General features: G+C 47.7%; 1 protein-coding gene across 1 annotated transcript in view; it reads right to left on the reverse strand.

Annotated features, from left to right (window-relative positions):
• The window catches only part of tbc1d2 (TBC1 domain family, member 2), a 69,527-nt gene that overhangs the window by 9,380 nt on the left and 45,790 nt on the right, over nt 1-14,357 (reverse strand). The window contains exons 9-10 of the mRNA XM_067983544.1: nt 8,065-8,568; nt 403-520 (exon numbers count right to left, since the gene is read on the reverse strand). Coding sequence (XP_067839645.1) covers nt 403-520; nt 8,065-8,568 — 622 coding nt within the window. The remainder of the gene's footprint in view (nt 1-402; nt 521-8,064; nt 8,569-14,357) is intronic.

A 14,357-nucleotide genomic window follows, 5' to 3' on the forward strand; every position in this document is an offset into this window, starting at 1 on the left:
TCATTTCTCATCTGTCCCCACTCCTTTGGCAACAAAAAAAGGCTTTCCCCCTCAAAAAAACTGCAAAGGGTTTTCTCAAGGCACTGTGCTCTCAGAACAGAGTCTTATAACGCAAGTTTTATTCGTCAGTGATGCGCACAGGGTCATCCTGCTGATTCACTGTTATTTTAGTTCATTTCCAAGTGCCAAAATATTAATTGCATGCTGGACAGGAGATGGCTGCATATAATTATGAAATTTAATACGACCACTTCTTTGCCAAGGCCTGAAAACGAACTCAAGTCATTAGTACATGATTGAAACTTACCTCTGTCTTCACCCCCCACCTTCCGTTCCCCCAATAAATTGTTTGAACACTTGCGAAGAGTAGGTTTAATTGATCAACGGTGGACAGTTGCTCACCTGAGAGCCTGTGAGAGTCTTGCTGTAGTAATCCTCCGGCATAATGCAGTCAATAATGGCCACTAGACACCAGAAGGCGTCCTCCTCCCGCAGGATCAGCAATGCAACGGCTGCCAGTCTGGGAAAAAAGGTTATTTTGATATTCAATTACTGAATCAGCAAGGACAATAGCAGTTTCCTGCCTCCCAACTTTCTCCCAGTATCCCCGTTTCCTCCTGAACGTTGAGATACAAGTAACCGAGGTAACATGTGATCCTCTCATCTATTCAGGCAGTCTTTTCTTACACACAAAATCGGGTGTGGAAACATGAGCCACTTCCCTACGCCAGGGATGCTGCATCAATTATAACATCGAGTGTCAGCTGTGATTCAGTGGGTAGCACTCTTGCCTCGGAATCGGATGTTTGTGGGTTCAAGTCCCACTCCGGGGCCTTGAGCACAAAATCCAGGCCGACTCTCCCAGTGCGGTACTGAGGGAGCGCTGCACTGTCGGAGGTGCCATCTTTCAGTTGAGACCTTAAACCGAGGCCCCGTCTTCCCTCAGATGGACGTAAAAGGTCCCACGGTACTATTGCAAAGAAGAACAGGGGAGTTCTCCCCAGTGTCCTAGACAATATTTATCCCTCAACCAACGTCACTAAACCAGATTATCGGGTCATTATCACATTGCTGCTTGTGGGATCTTGCTGTGCGCAAAATTGGCTGCCGCCTTTCCTACATTACAACAGTGACTACACTTCAAAAAATACTTGATTGGCTGCAAAACACTTTGGGACGTCCTGAGGTTGTGAAAGGCGCTATATAAACGTGAGTCTCTCTTTCTTTCACCCCTACCACTGCCCCAGCTAAATCAGTAAGAAGGAAGGCAGGATCAGACTCAGCTGTAATGCTCCCACTGGATGTAAAGCCTGAGACAACTTACTATCCAGGCTGCAAAAAGGCCACTTTAATGAGGTAGCCGACTGGCAACTGTGGAATGCACCACCAACAAGGGTGAGGAGAGGTAGGGAGAGAAGAATAATCATTGGGTGTTCGTGAGAAAGGGTCACAAAATCCATCACCCCTTCAGTGTGACGCTACAATAGAGAGAATCTTAGAAACATCTTAGGAGCAAGAGTAGGCCATTCGGTCCTTCGGGCCTAATCCACCATTCAAAATGATCATGGCTGATCGTCTAACTCAGTACACTGTTCCCGCTTTTTCCCCATATCCCTTGATCCCCTTAGCATCAAGAAATATATCTATCTCCTTCTTGAATACATCTAATGACTTGGCCTCAACTGCCTTCCGTGGTAGAGAATTCCACAGGTTCACCACCCTCTGAGTGAAGAAATTTCTCCTCATCACGGTTCTAAATGGCAAGAGATGAGGAGAAATTTCTTCACTCAGAGGGTGGTGAACCTGTGGAATGGCATACCCCATATCCTGAGACTGTGACCCCTGGTTTTGGACTCCCCAGCCATTGGGAGCATCCTCCCTGCATCTAGTCTGTCTAGTCCTGTTAGAATTTTATATGTTTCGATGAGATCACCTCTCATTCTTCTAAACTCTAGTGACTATAGGCCTAGTCGACCCAATCTCTCCTCATAAGTCAGTCCTGCCATCCCAGGAATCAGTCTGGTAAACCTTTGTTGCACTCCCTCCATGGCAAGGATATCCTTCCTCAGATAGGGAGACCAAAACTGCACACAATACTCCAGATGTGGTCTCACCAAGGCCCTGTATAACTGCAGTAAGACATCCCTGTTCCTGTACTCAAATTCTCTTGCAATCTTAGAATCATAGAAAGGTTATATTCAGCCCATTGCCGGCTCTATGCCAGAGCAATCCAGCCAATCCCACTCTCCCAATCTATCCCCTTGGCCCTGCATATTTTTTTCCTTTCAAGTACTTATCCAGTTCCTTTTTGAAGGCCATGATTGAATCTGCCTCCACCAGCCCCTCTGGCAGTGCATTCCAGATCCTAACCACTCGCTGTGTAAAAAAGTTTTTCCTCATGTCACCTTTGGTACTTTTGCCAATCACCTTAAATCTACGTTCTCTGGTTCTTGACCCTTCTGCCAGTTGGAACAGTTTCTCTCTATCTACTCTGTCTAGACCCTTCATGATTTTGAATACCTCTATCAAATCTCCTCACATCCGTCTCTGTTCTAAGGAGAACAATCCCAGCTTCTCCAGTCTATCCACGTAACTAAAGTCCCTCCCTGGAATCATTCGAATAAATCTGATCCAAAGGGACCGTAAAGAGATCTGATGTAAAGGAACTGTGGTGTTAAAAATTATTTTGTGTTATCCTTTAAAACGAACATGTCTGTAGAAGAGTGAATATGACAGAGGAGCCAATACATTTCTCTTTGGATGAAGGGGGTGAGACCCGATACCAGACTGCTCTATTCCCTTTTTCTGTTCTCCTGAAGGAAACGACAAATTTGGGCTACAGTTCCACAAGTAGCTGTACGGAATTACTAAATGATGGGGTACATGTTCCACATGTGGTACAACACACCAAAATCACGGCCCATACAATTTTCCATTAATTAATTTTATGGATGGAAAACCAGAAGCATTGACTGGGAGCTCTCAATTGTAAAATTTACCCTTATGTGAGAGAGTTCAGATAGTGAGTGTCAGTAAGTTGTTGAAGCAAGGCAGACAGAGGAGAGACATATTACTCTTGGTCTCAATACTGTTCTTGCCAATAAAAATGAATTTTATGTATAAAATCACATACATGCATGCCAACAGGAGCAAGAACCATGCCTGGTTTTACCTTGCGCCAGCTCAAATACAGTGAAGCCAATTATAGCCCCCGCCTGCATCAATAACTCCGGACTTGCCTGGTCAGCATGGGACATTGCCATAGCAACAGAAGCTTGCATTTATATAGCACCTTTAACCAAGTAAAACATCCCAAGGCACTTCATGGGAAATTTGACTCCAAGTCAAAGAAGGAGGGCAACTAAAAGCTTGGTCAAAGAGGTAGGTTTTAAGGAGGGTCTTAAAAAGGAGGGCCTTAGGGAGAGCGTTCCAGAGTATGGGTCCTAGACGGCTGGAGGCAGGGCCACCAATGGAGGGACGAAAGGAGTGCATTTACCCACTGAACCAGCAGGGAGCTCCTATTAGAAATTGGAATTAAAATAGAACAGCAGCTTTTGTCAGGCTGTTAGGAGGTGCGCAGGAGCAGCAGCATAGCATTAAGCATTCCCAGGAGATGTATAACACAGCCGACTACAAAAACTCCCTTACGTTTACCTCAACCACGTGCCTGAACCTCCAACCACAGACAAGCACATCCTACTGCCATCAGGAGAGGGGGAGGGGCAAACACTACTGGCTTGGCCTGGATCAGGCTGCAGTTTCCTGATGCTCACAGTATTGAGTGCCCCGCTGGCAACTTGCCCAGAGAAAGCCCATTAACCTGCCAGCCTCCTCTCCTCCGACAGTGCTGCATTGCAGTGATCGTTGTAAACAGGGAATAAAATCATACGAGTGTGATTGGGTGTTGCTAAAACATATTCCTGGAATAAGAGCTGTTTCAAACTGGCCTGAGGGATGTTGTGTTCCTAGCCAGCCACTGAGGGGACAGAGGGGCAAGCTGCCAAGCAATAGAAAAACAACAGGAAATGCAGTCACAGGACAGGGGCAAAGAAAGAGAGCCCTGACAATCATACTTAAAGTGTGATTTTTAATGTACAGTTAGATGTGAGGAGTGCGTAAAGATGCACTACCTTTCTGCTCTGATTATCTCCCAACTGCCCACCAGGTTTTCAGGCAAAACGGACATTAAAAGCCCGATTTTCAATAGCAGGCAGATGCAATCAGGGGAGAGTGTTTTGCACATATACAGGCATTGCCTTCTGTGTTTGCAAGTTTAATTTGGACATTTGGTGCTAAGACAGTCGCCAGTCGATTTCCCCCCCACGCCGTGTGGTGTCCTGAACGACCCAATCGACAAGCATTAGGTTCTGGTTCAGATACATCCCACACAGCCATTACTGTGCTGCAGGAAATTAGAATCATAGAAAGTACAGAACAGATGTCAGGAAGCACTTCTTCACACAAAGGGGAGTGGAAATCTGGAACACTCTCCCCCAAAAAGCTGTTGAGGCTGGGGGTCAATTGAAAATTTCAAAACTGAGATTGACAGATTTTTGTTAGGCAAAGGTATTAAGGGTTACAGTACCAAAGCGGGTAGATGGAGTTAAGATACAAATCAGCCATGATGTAATTAAATGGCGGAACAGGCTCAAGGGGCTGAATGGCCTCCTCCTGTTCCTACTGCACTTGTGCCACCATTTTGATTGCCTTCAATCCCGTTTCCCTGTTTTCCTCCCCTGTATCCCTTCAAATTCCTCCTTTGTCCAAGTCCCTTTTTGATGTTATGGTCTCTGCCTCAAAAGCCACTGGGATGTAAAGCACTCCATGTCCTGACTTCCCCATTCATTCTTCTAGTGATAATCCTGAGTCTATGCTCACTTGTTACCTTAGTACAAAAAAGGACATAACATGCACTGAAAAGGTGCAAAAAAGATTTACAATGGTGATACCAGAACTGAGAGGTTATAACCATCAGGAAAGACTGAAGAAGCTGGGGCTCTTTTCTCGAGCAAAGAGAAGGCTGAGGGGTGACCTAATAGAGGTCTTTAATATTATGAAGGGTTTGATAGGGTAGACGTAGAGAAGATGTTTCCACTTGTGGGAGAATCCAAAACAAGGGGCCATAAATATAAGATAGTCACTAATAAATCCAATAGGAAATTCAGGAGGAACTTCTTTACCCAGAGAGCGGTGAGAATGTGGAACTTGCTACCACATGGAGTGGTTGAGGCGAATAGCATAGATGCATTTAAGGGGAAGCTAGATAAACACATGAGGGAGAAATAAATAGAAGATTATGCTGATAGGGTTAAATGAGTAGGGGACGGAGAAGACTCGTGTGGAGCATAAACATTGGCATGGGCCAGTTGGGCCAAATGGCCTTGTAAGAATAGACAGGTCAAGGAAGATTCGAGCAAGAGCCCATGAAGATTTGGTGTACTTAGAATTTTAACTATGCTGCCTGGAAATGAAACAGTTAAAAACTAAAATGCTGAAATAATCTGTGCTTAGCATAGCCACTGTAATCCTAGGTAATGTCTTTAAAAGAATTTGGTAAGAATGCCAAGATAAACTGCTCATGGTTGACCAGCCTTGTCTTAATCACTGTAGCTCTGGACAATACCTGTCTCTTAAAGAAATTTGCCTGTTGAGATAAGCCGCTCATGGCTGATCAGCCTCGTCTCCCTTCAGTCTAAACTCAACCAGCTGACAATAACCACATCAACCTTATCTTCCCTGACCTTTATATGTTGGAAAAACGACATCATATTTCAAAGCTCCAGGTGCAAAGGGTCAGGCTAGTACCGATTACAGGAACAGTATAAGTACAGGTGATTGTAGTATCATAGAAGGTTACAGCACAGAAGGAGGCCGTTCGGCCCATCGAGTCCATGCCGGCTCTATCCATGAGCAATCCAGCTAGTCCCACTGCCCTGCCCCATCCCCGTAGCCCTTTCAAGTACTTATTCAATTCCCTTTTGAAGGCCATGATTGAAGCTGCCTCCACCATTCCCTCGGGCAGTGCATTCCAGATCCCAACCACTCGCTGTGTAAAAAAAGTTTTTCCTCATATCCTTGGTTCTTTTGCCTAAATCTATGCCCTCAGGTTCTTGACCCTTCTGCCAATGGGAACAGTTTCTCTCTATCCACTCTGTCTAAACCCTTCACGATTTCGAACAGGAAGCAGCTACAAAGAAGGAGGAAAGACCAGAGCAGGTTGAGCAGCTCGACTCAAGAGAGCGGGGGTAATTTTGTTCTGTTCTTATAACTAGGGCTTGAGCATTGTGATTGTTTTAATTTGTGCTTGGTTTGATCACCTCAACAAAGACCTCTTCACCACCCACAAGGTGTCAGGGTCCTGCCGAGTTCACCAGACTTGTGATAAATTAGGGAGCGAGCAGTTCTATAGGGTTGATTGTGAAGTTTTTCAGGCAGAGTCCTGGTATCAGAGCGCTGAAGGTTTTAGTGAAGTTAGTAACGGGATATTGCTTCTGTTAGTGATGTTAGCAACATAAACTGCAGAGAAGCATATTTAAGAGGGCATTCAATCATCGATGGGCCATTAACATTGAGCGGTTGTCAGAGTGTTGTTAATCCCCCTCACTCAGAACAGTTGTCCAAGGCATTTTAGATGGACTATTATCAGTTTAAACAAAGCAAGCTTCACGGTCACTGCAAGCACTTACATGTCACAAGGAACAGGAGGAGGCCATTCAGCCCCTTGAGCCTGTTCCACCATTCAAATAGATTCTCTTAGAGGGCTTGACAGGGTAGATGCTGAGAGACTGTTTCCCCTGGTGGGAGTGCCTAGAATGAAGGGTCAAAGTCTCAGGATAAGGGGTCGGCCATTTAGGACTGAGATGAGGAAAAATTTCTTCACTCAGGTTTGTGAATCTTTGGAATTCTCTACCCCAGAGGGCCGTGGATGCTCAGTCATTGAGTAGATTCAAAACTTGGATAGATAGATTTTTGGTCATTAAGGGAATCAAGGGATTACGGGGACAGGGTGAGACAGTGGAGTTGATGGGGAAGACCAGCCATGATCTTATTGAATGGCAGAGCAGGCTCAAGGGGCTGTATGGCCTACTCCTGCTTCTTATGTTCTTATGGCTGATCTGTATCTTAACTCCATCTACCTGCAAGATATGTACAAACCGATTGGGCGAGGGTGAGAGCCAAGAGCATGAAAATTTGCATATATCGGGAAGTTTAGTCATCCTACTGTTTGAGCTCCTGTCCTTATCTGAAGCCAAAATAATAACTGGCAGAGTGACTGTTTTTTTTTTAAAGACAGGCGAAGGGCCAAGGCTCAAAGTGCAGGAACCAAGATTGAAAAGAGTAGCAGAGAAGACAAAGTGAACTCCATTCAGTTCTATACACCGCACCTTAGGAAGGATATATTGGCCTCGGAGGGAGTGCAGTGCAGATGCACCAGAATGAAACTGGGGCTAAAAGGATTAAATTGTGAGGATAGTTTGCATAAACTAGGCTTTTATTCCCTAGAGTATAGAAGATTAAGGGGTCATCTAATTGAGTTGTTTAAGATGATTAAAGGATTTGATCAGGTAGATAGAGAGAAACTATTTCCTCTGGTGGGGGAGTCCAGAACAAGGGGGCATAATCTTAAAATTAGAGCTAGACCGTTCAGGGTGAAGTCAGGAAGCACTTCTTCACACAAAGGGTAGTGGAAATCTGGAACTCTCTCCCCCAAAAAGCTGTTGAGGCTGGGGGTCAATTGAAAATTTCAAAACTGAGATTGATAGATTTTTGTTAGGCAAAGGGTATTATGGGTTACGGAACCAAGGCGGGGAGATGGAGTTAAGATACAGATCAGCCATGATCTAATTGAATGGTGTAACAGGCTCGAGGGGCTGAATGGCCTCCTCCTGTTCCTAAATCAAGAACTTCTAGGTTAGGTGGGTTTTAACAATTTGTAGACCGTGGGAGGAAGGGAAGGGAAGACCAAGAGAAGTGTGGAGTGACACACGTTTGGCATTTTACATAAGCGTGGTTAGTTATTGATGTGCAAAGCTCCAGTGAGAGAGAGAGAGAGAGAAAAATTACCTGTTCAGTCCTTGGCAGTACCCAATATCCGGGTTTTGCCACGAGTACGCCAGTAACACCCGTCGCAGCTTCTGAACCAACTTGGACGTAGGGGAGGCAAAGAGCCGATTATTGGTCAGTGTCCGGAGAAGGTCCAATTCAATCTGCTTGGAGGCGGCTTGCTGTTTGTTCTTGCATAGTTTCAGCAGCTCCTGGTAACGGTTGCTGCCATATCGCTCTCTTATATGCTGAACCCGCCGATTGGTGCACCACTTCCAAACGTGGCAGCGGTGTTCCTTGGGGATGCCATTTCGGATCAGGATCTTCAACTCTGGAGAAGGCACCAGTTCCCCACAGGTCCGGCCGGCAAGATAGTTCGCCCATTTCACCTGGATGGCTTTCTCCTGGCCTTCCTGGTTGGCCATCAGATTGTTGGATTTTCGTTCGAGTGCATGGATTCTGGCCGAGTTTTTTTTATCTTGCATTGGGGAAGGTACCAACTTAAAGCCATATTCATCGTGTTCACTGGGAGGGGTACAAGCCACAGACCTTCCTCGTTAATATAGCGGCAAATGGCCAAGTAAGAGAAAATAAAGCACAACATTTTTACCGAAAGAAAAAAAAATTAATCCCAGCAAAAATAAACTTACCACAGAAGATTTGGGAAAAAAAAATTAGGCGCAGTGGGTAACACTCTCACCTCTGGTCATGGGTTTAAGTCCCACTCCAGAGACTTGAGAACACAATCCAGGCCGACACTTCATTCAGCGCCAGCACTGAGGGAGTGCTGCACTGTCAGAGGTACCATCTTTTAGATGAGACGTTAAACCAAGGCCCCGTCTGCCCTCTCAAGTGCATGTAAAAGATCCCATGGCACTATTTCGAAGAGGAGCAAAAGAGTTCTCCCCGGGCCAATATTTATCCCACAACCAATATCAGTAAAACAGATTATCTGGTCATTATCTCATTGCTGTCTGTGGGGGCCTTGCTGCGTACAAATTGGCTGCCACATTTCCTACATTACAACAGAGACTATAGGGTCGATTTTAGCACCCGCGATCAGATGCGTTCCTGGCAGGGGGGGGGGGCTGCGAAAAGCCCGGCTCCAACCCACCCATTTCCGGGTTCCCCACTGACGCGCTGACATGCCACGCAGCCCCAGCATGTGGGACTCCCGCCGGCAATTAAAGCCGACGGGGTGCCACTTAAAGTACTTGAACAGATACTTCAGGTTGTTTACAGACCCGATTGACCTGTTATTTTAGCAGGGATGGGATTTTGCAACTGACTGGGACTGTTTGCCGTACTGGGGGAAACACTCCCAGTTCAAATGGACGTGTTGCAGCCACCAGCCTGTGGCAGCTGCAAAGGTCCATTTGACAGGTTGTGGGGGGAGACCCTCACTCATTGCAGGAGGCCACTCTGTCACTTGGGACAAAGTTTGGCCTCCACCACCCTCCTCCTAACAATAAAATTCACAAACTTGCACACTTACCCCGGGGTCCAGACACATTTACCTACCTTGCGGACCCCCTCAGATGTACATCTTCCGGATGGGGGCCGCCGTAGCTGCAGTCATGACATCCTCAGAGGGCGAACAGCATCACCAGCCTCGCCATCCACCTCTGACACGTGGAGCTCCACAACACAGTGCTGTGACACATCCATCTACACAGTAGGAGGGAGGGCAACCGCAGAGAGAGATGCGTCGCAGAGAGCACTACCCTCGCCACAGGGTCCACAGGCCGAGGCTCAGCTTCCTGGACCTCTCTGAGCAGCAGTGCACACGGAGGCTCAGAGTCACTCGACATGTAGTTGTGGCCATCTGCAACCTCCTTCATGCCGAGCTGCTCCCGGCTGGCCCGAGCACCATCTTTTTACCTGTCGCTGTCAAAGTCACCACTGCCCTCAACAACTTCTCCTCCGCATCCTTCCAGGGTGCCACCAGGGACATCGCTGACGTTTCAGTCGTCTGCACAAAAGAGCTCTGCAAATACACCTACACCCACTCTGCAGTGACACAATGGGTGGCATCAGTTGTGGGTCTTCATTGTGATCCCCAGGAAAGGGCATTATTGCACAAACCAGACAAGATTTGCAAAGACGTGGCAGTAGTGGTGCCAATATAATATGTTATATGAGTTGATCAGAAATTAAATATAAGTAAAAACCATGACAAACCCTCAAACACCCTTGTGCATCCCCTTCATGCTCACGGCACATTTGCCTTACGCTTCCTACTGCACATATGTGATGCATGTCCTGTGGCTGCAGGACAGGTAGTGGCAGGTTGAGTGAGGCTGACTGTGAAAGAGATGCATGAGAGGGTGAGTATGAGATAGAGCCAATGAGATTGTATGAGGATTGGGTTCAGTGGTAGTGGTGGGATGAGTACTGGCGAGGTGAGTAAGTGCAGGTAAGATGAGGATGAGGTTTGAGTGGGTGTGAGGGGTGATGTGACAGAGTAGTGTTGGCTGTGCAGAAGGAGATGTGGGGTGGGGGCGGTGATGTGGCAGACGGAGTGTAGGGGAATGAGTAAGTGTACTCACTTTGGCTGACCTACTTAGGTCATTGCAGCGCCTCCTGCACTGTATGCAGGTGGGCGATATGTTGGTGGTGCAGGTGATCTCCTCTGCCACCTCAAGCCAGGCCGCTTCCTCCTGCCCACCGGGGGGGGGGGGGGGGGTGAGGGGGAAGATCTCTGTCCTCCCCCTCCTCCTCACCCCATCCAATGATACCTGGAGTGAGGCATCATTAAACCTGGGAGCAGCCTTCCCCCTGGGCTGCTCCATGCTGTACTTTTTCCTATTTCTTGCAGCAGTCAGTGGAGGACTGCCCCTTTAAATAGAGCTCCTCCAGCTGACAGACCTTACTGCGCATGTGCAGCCCGCCCACCGCACAGCTCAGCTGAGGTAAGTGGATCCAATTAGCCTGCGATTACATTCAGGGCAGACTGATTTCACCTGGCACGTTACCAACGCGCCCAATCGCCCCCCGCCGCCCTGGTAATATCGGGCCCTATATTTCAAACTCGCATCACTTAACAAACAAAATGCTTTACTAATGACGCTAACAAATCTGAGTATTACACATCCCTGCACTGTAACTTGCATGCTCTGGAATGTGAAGTGGGAGCCCGCATTAGTTCACTTAAACCACACCACTTGGAGCCACTCGTAATGGCTGAATTGGACATCACTTTCACTTGGACCTCGAACTCGTACCAATTTTTTAAAAAACTGTTGCAGGTTTACTGCTGCAAGAGAGAAACTGAAGAGACCTTTAAGAGGCGAAGGAGAAAATGGTTCAATGATGAATCAGGGAACATTTTCAAAGAGGCAAACAGCCACCGTCTGGTCTCCTCAAGCTTCTTTTCAAAGAACCACCTTTGGTTTCCGAGTATGTGCAATCTCTTCTTTCCCTTTCTTGCCAGAGTTCTCTCACCATAACATTGGCAGGAAATCGGCGGAAATCAGAAACGGCCATTGCCCGGGTTTCCAATTATCTTCTTAAAAAATTCACTCTCGGGATGTCGGCGCCGCTGGCGAGGCCGGCATTTATTGCCCATCCCTAATTGCCCTTGAGAGGATGGTGGTGAGCCGCCTTCTTGAACCGCTGCAGTCCGTGTGGTGAAGGTTCTCCCACAGTGCTGTTAGGAAGGGAGTGCCAGGATTTTGACCCAGCGACGATGAAGGAACAGCGATATATTTCCAAGTCGGGATGGTGTGTGAATGGAGGGGAACATGCAGGTGGTGTTGTTCCCATGCGCCTGCTGCCCTTGTCCTTCTAGGTGGTAGAGGTCGCGGGTTTGGGAAGTGCTGTCGAAGAAGCCTTGGCGAGTTGCTGCAGTGCGTCCTGTGGATGGTACACACTGCAGCCACAGTGTGCCGGTGGTGAAGGGAGTGAATGTTTAGGGTGGTGGATGGGGTGCCAATCAAGCGGGCTACTAAGTCCTAGATGGTGTTGAGCTTCTTGAGTGTTGTTGGAGCTGCACTCATCCAGGCAAGTGGAGAGTATTCCATCACACTCCTGACTTGTGCCTTGTAGATGGTGGAAAGGCTTTGGTGAGTTAGGAGGTGAGTCACTCGCCGCAGAATACCCAGCCTCTGACCTGCTCTTATAGCCAAGTATTTATATGGCTGGTCCAGTTAAGTTTCTGGTCAATGGTGACCCCCAGGATGTTGATGGTGGGGGATTCAGCAATGGTAATGCCATTGAATGTCAAGGGGAGGTGGTGAGACTCTCTTGTTGGAGATGGTCATTGCCTGGCACGAATGTTATTTGCCACTTATCAACCCAAGCCTGGATGTTGTCCAGGTCTTGCTGCATGCGGGCTCGGACTGCTTCATTATTTGAGGGGTAGCGAATGGAACTGAACACTGTGCAATCATCAGCGAACATCTCCATTTCTGACCTTATGATGGAGGGAAGGTCATTGATGAAGCAGCTGAAGATGGTTGGGCCTAGGACACTGTCCTGAGGAACTCCTGCAGCAATACCCTGGGGCTGAGATGATTGGCCTCCAACAACCACTACCATCTTCCTTTGTGCTAGGTATGACTCCAGTCACTGGAGAGATTTCCCCGATTCCCATTGACTTCAATTTTATTAGGGCTCCTTGGTGCCACACTTGGTCAAATGCTGCCTTGATGTCAAGGGCAGTCACTCTCACCTCACCTCTGGAATTCAGCTCTTTTGTCCATGTTTGGACCAAGGCTGTAATGAGGTCTGGAGCCGAGTGGTCCTGGCAGAACCCAAACTGAGCATCGGTGAGCAAGTTATTGGTGAGTAAGTGCCACTTGATAGCACTGTCGACGACACCTTCCATCACTTTGCTGATGATTAAGAGTAGACTGATGGGGCAGTAATTGGCCGGTTTGGATTTGTTCTGCTTTTTGTGGACAGGACGTACTTGGGCAATTTTCCACATTGTCGGGTAGATGTCAGTGTTGTGGCTGTACTGGAAGAGTTTGGCTAGAGGCAAGGCTAGTTCTGGAGCACAAGTCTTCAGCACTACAGCCGGGATGTTGTCGGGGCCCATAGCCTTTGTTGTATCCAGTGCACTCAGCCGTTTCTTGATATACGTGGAGTGAATCGAATTGGCTGAAGACTGGCTCCTGTGATGGTGGGGATATCGGGAGGAGGCCGAGATGGATCATCCACTCGGCGCTTCTGGCTGAAGATGGTTGCAAACGCTTCAGCCTTGTCTTTTGCACTCATGTGCTGGACTCTGCCATCATTGAGGATGGGGATGTTTACAGAGCCCCCTCCAGTTAGTTGTTTAATTGTCCACCGCCATTCACAACTGGATTGGCAGGACTGCAGAGCTTTGATCTGATCCACTGGTTGTGGAATCGCTTAGCTCTGTCTATAGCATGTTGCTTCCGCTGTTTAGCATGTATGTAATCCTGTTTTATAGCTTCACCAGGTTGGCACCTCATTTTTAAGGTATGCTTGGTGCTGCTCCAGTCATGCTCTTCTACACTCCTCATTAAACCAGGGTTGATCCCCTGGCTTGTTGGTCATGGTTGAGTGAGGAATATGCCAGGCCATGAGGTTACAGATTGTGCTGGAATACAAATCTGCTGCTGCTGATGGCCCACAGCGCCTCATGGATGCCCAGTTTTGAGCTGCTAGATCTGTTCTGAATCTATCCCATTTAGCACGGTGACAGTGCCACACAACACGTTGGATGGTGTCCTCAGGTTGAAGACGGGACTTCGTCTCCACAAGGACTGTGCAGGGATCACTCCTACCAATACTATCATGTGACAGGTAGATTGGTGAGGACGAGGTCAAGTAGGTTTTTCCCTCATGTTGGTTCACTCACCACCTGCCGCAGGCCCAGTCTGGCAGCTATGTCCTTCAGGAATCGGCCAACTCGATCAGTAGTGGTGCTACCGAGCCACTCTTGGTAATGGACATTGAAGTCCCCCTCCCAGAGTACATTCTGTGCCCTTGCTACCCTCAGTGCTTCCTCCAAGTGGTGCTTAACATGGAGGAGGACTGATTCATCAGCAGGAGGTTTCCTTGCCCATGTTTGACCTGATGCCATGAGATTTCATGGAGTCTGGAGTCAATGTTGAGGACTCTCAGGGCCACTCCCTCCTGACTGTATATCAGTGTACCGCCACCTCTGGTTGGTCTGTCCTGCCGGTGGGACAGGACATACGCAGGGATGGTGATGGAAGAGTCTGGCCGAAAGGTATGATTCTGTGAGTATGGCTATGTCAGACTGTTGCTTGACTAGTCTGTGGGACAGCTCTCCCAATTTTGGCACAAGTCCCCAGATGTTAGTGAGGAGGACTTTGCAG

The sequence above is a fragment of the Heptranchias perlo genome, chromosome 4 (assembly GCF_035084215.1).
Source record: "Heptranchias perlo isolate sHepPer1 chromosome 4, sHepPer1.hap1, whole genome shotgun sequence".
Taxonomy (NCBI): Eukaryota; Metazoa; Chordata; class Chondrichthyes; order Hexanchiformes; family Hexanchidae; genus Heptranchias; species Heptranchias perlo.